The sequence below is a fragment of the Phoenix dactylifera genome, unplaced genomic scaffold (assembly GCF_009389715.1).
Source record: "Phoenix dactylifera cultivar Barhee BC4 unplaced genomic scaffold, palm_55x_up_171113_PBpolish2nd_filt_p 000207F, whole genome shotgun sequence".
Classification (NCBI taxonomy): domain Eukaryota; kingdom Viridiplantae; phylum Streptophyta; class Magnoliopsida; order Arecales; family Arecaceae; genus Phoenix; species Phoenix dactylifera.
Window position 1 is genome coordinate 509,803 of NW_024067723.1, and position 3,441 is coordinate 513,243.

The following is a 3,441-nucleotide window of genomic DNA, read 5'->3' on the forward strand; positions in this document are numbered from 1 at the left end:
AACAAGGCGAAGTCCTTTATTTGTACCTGGCCGTCTCACCGGTTGCAGTAAGCTCAGTCCTGGTCCGAGAAGAGAACAAGCTCTAGAAGCCTATCTACTATACCAGTCGGATCCTCAGAGATCTTGAGACCCGATATTCCAAACTGGAGAAGACGATTTTCGCCTTGATCACTTCAGCTCGGAGACTCCGATCCTATTTTCAGGCCCACATTGTGGCCGTACTGACCGACCAGCCCATAAAGCAAATCCTGCAGAGGTCGAACCGTGCTGGGAGGATTGCCAAGTGGGCAGTCAAGCTCAGGAAATTCGACCTCGAATACCGTCCGAGACCAGCGATCAAAGCCCAAGCACTCGCCGATTTTATCGTGGAGTGCATTCTGCCGGACGACCCCGAGCACCCACTCATGCCAACGATGGAGACCCCAAGCCAGCCATGGGTCCTGTATGTGGACGGCTCCTCGACCTCGGGGGGAAGCGGGGCCTGTCTTGTCCTTACAAGCCCAGACGGGGTGGTGGCAGAGCAGGCCCTGCGCCTTGAGTTCCCGGCTTCAAACAATAAGGCGGAGTATGAGGCGCTCATTGCCGGGCTCAAGCTAGCAAAGGAGCTGAAAGCGGAGGACCTGAAGGTTTTCAGTGACTCCCAACTGGTCGTGAGCCAGGTCTTGGGAGATTTTGAAGCGAAGGAATCATCAATGCAGAAATATCTTCAGAAGGCGCGGAAGCTCATATCCGCCCTAGGCTCCTTCAACATTCAACACATTCCCAGAGCGGAGAACCTCAGGGCTGACCAATTGTCAAAGCTGGCAACTTCCTGCATAAGTGAGCTCCCCAAGGCAACGGTGCTTGAATATCTCTGAACGCCCAGCACAGAAGAGCCTGAACCGACCATGTGCATCGACACCGAGCCGAGCTGGATGGACGAGCTCGTCGGCTACCTACAAAATGGAACCCTCCCCACTGACGGGCTCGAGGCTCGCCTAATTAGGCGTTTAGCCTCCCGATTTATATTATATGAAGGCAAGCTCTACCGAAAATCCTTCACCTCCCCTCTCCTCAGATGCCTCCGTCCGTCAGAAGCAGACTATGCTATGCGAGAGGTCCATGAAGGAATATGCGGGAACCACCTGGGAGGCTGGGCGCTGGCTTATAAAATTTTGCGCCAAGGTTACTTTTGGCCCACTCTCCAAAAGGACACTGCAGACTTTGTCCGAAGGTGCGACCGATGCCAGCGGAATGCCAATATCCAGCGCCGACCCTCGACCCCACTAACCTCGATTATCGCCCCCTGGCCATTCGCCCAATGGGGGATTGACATCCTGGGGCCTTTTCCCGTAGCCGCTGGGCAAAGAAAGTTTCTGGTCGTCTCCATCGACTACTTCACCAAATGGGTCGAGGCTGAGCCCGTAGCCCGGATCACCGAGCAGAAGATGCGGGACTTCGTCTGGAAGTCAATAATCTGCAGATTCGGGCTCTCCCACATTCTCATATCTGACAACGGTCGCCAGTTTGACAACATCCATTTTAGGAAGTTCTGCTCCGAGCTCAACATCGACTACCGTTTCACCTCGGTCGCCCACCCCCAAACAAATGGAGAAACTGAGGTAACAAATCGCACCATTTTGCAGGGGCTCAAGGCCGGCTCGATCGGTCCAAAGGACAGTGGGTCGAGAATTTATACAACGTTCTCTGGGCTTACCGGACTACGTTCCGATTACCCACTGGCGAGACCCCCTTCAACCTGGCATACGGGACGGAGGCTGTTATCCCGCTGGAAATCAGCCTCCCATCCTCGAGAGTGGAGCACTACGACGCCGACTTCAACTCTTCTCGGCTCAGGAATAACTTGGACCTCGTTGAAGAAACACGAGAGGTCGTCCGAATCCGCATGGCAAGGTACCAGCAGAAAACGGCCCAGTACTACAACTCCAGGGTCAAGCCCAAGCTTTTCAAAGTAAGAAACCTCGTCCTCAGGAGAGCCGAAGCTTCTCAGCCCACCGAGTGAGGAAAGCTCGTCCCAAATTGGGAAGGACCGTACCGAATCGCCCGAGTACAACGACCCGGAGCATACAAGTTGGAGTCCCTCAAAGGGACCCCCATCCCGCAAAGCTGGAATTCTGAGAATCTGCGGATGTATTATCAGTAAAACCCTGAGGGGTCCCTAATGATCGGGAGCATGAATCCCGCCTCCTCACAATTACTCATCTACGACTCTCCTTTAATCATGCTATGCTTCTCCTAATATTGGGACATTTGTGATCCTCAAATTATCTGGCTAAGCTCGGATACCCGACAAAGCTCGGACGCTCGACCGAGTTCAGATGCTTCGGTTAGACCTGAAGCATCCCCCCGCGATGATATCAAGCTGGGCCTCGATCTCCTTCAAATACCTCGACTAAGGTCGAGATGCCCCGAGTGTCGACTGTTAGATGTATGCCCTAGAAGCCAATCTGGCTGACACATTGTTAATTCTATGGACATAATTTTGTACTTGACTATTTATTATTGAATAAATAAAAGGCATCTTTTCATTCATATTATTTATGTGTCTATGAATCGTCCAAGAAATTAATAAGATGATGATGCATATTCTCAAGAGTTGAGAATTTGAGCCATGTATCATTGGTGATTAATTTCTAAATGCTCCTGATCAATGGATCATCACGAGGACGGTGATCGATCCGATCAGTGCACAGATCACTTTCCTTCTGGATGGACGAGACTTGAGTCCATAGTGTAGGGACACTGAAGTGACAGTGCAGGTGCTTGTTAGAGAACAAGAGTACTGAGCGTGACCAAGATAAGAAGTCACTTGGATGTCTATCCACTCGTCAGTGACTTGCTTGATATTGCAGTAGTATGACTGGTCCTTTGACATGCGGTGCTTCAGCTACTTACAGTGAGGTTATTGTAGTTTGACTACACGTCTACATGGTCTTTAGTCATATGGGTCCTTGTAGTGTAGATTGGCTGCAGTAAGTTCACTGTAGGAGTAGGGTATGCACTTACATGGAATCTATCGACCTTGATAGAAGAGGAGTGATCCTAATGCATGTGAAGCTCTCCTCCTTGCAGCCGTGGCCTCCCTCTCCTCCTTCTCCATCTTCAGCCGCAAGCAAAGAAGAAGAAAAAGAAGGCTTGGCGGCACTTCTTTTCCTCCCTTCCTTCTTCCAACGCAAGGGAAATTGAAAAGGCTGCAAGCAACCTTTGATTCTTCATCCTCTTGCATCCTTCTTCTTTCTCCTCTCAAACACATTCAAGAGTTGAAAGAAAGAGAGGAGATCAGCCATCAAAAGTTATCTCTGCAAGGGAGCTAGCACCCCGGGGAGATAGAAAGCTTGGATTGGTCCTCTGCTTCGTGTGGATACCCGTAGAGGTCGGGCACTTGAACGGCTTCAAGCGAACCTTCATCCTAAACCATGAACTTCAGTTTGCAGTGATCAT

At 50.8% G+C, this 3,441-nt stretch overlaps 1 protein-coding gene across 1 annotated transcript; it reads left to right on the forward strand.

Annotated features, from left to right (window-relative positions):
* Window positions 1-413: 413 nt before the first annotated feature.
* Window positions 414-857, forward strand: LOC120105153 (uncharacterized protein Mb2253c-like). Its single transcript, XM_039117351.1, has one exon. The coding sequence runs from the start codon at window positions 414-416 to the stop codon at window positions 855-857; it is 444 nt and encodes a 147-aa protein (XP_038973279.1).
* Window positions 858-3,441: the final 2,584 nt, after the last annotated feature.

Coding starts and splice junctions, on each gene's coding strand:
- LOC120105153 (XM_039117351.1), top strand. CDS start 414: ATGGAGACCCCAAGCCAGCCATGGGTCCTGTATGTGGACGGCTCCTCG.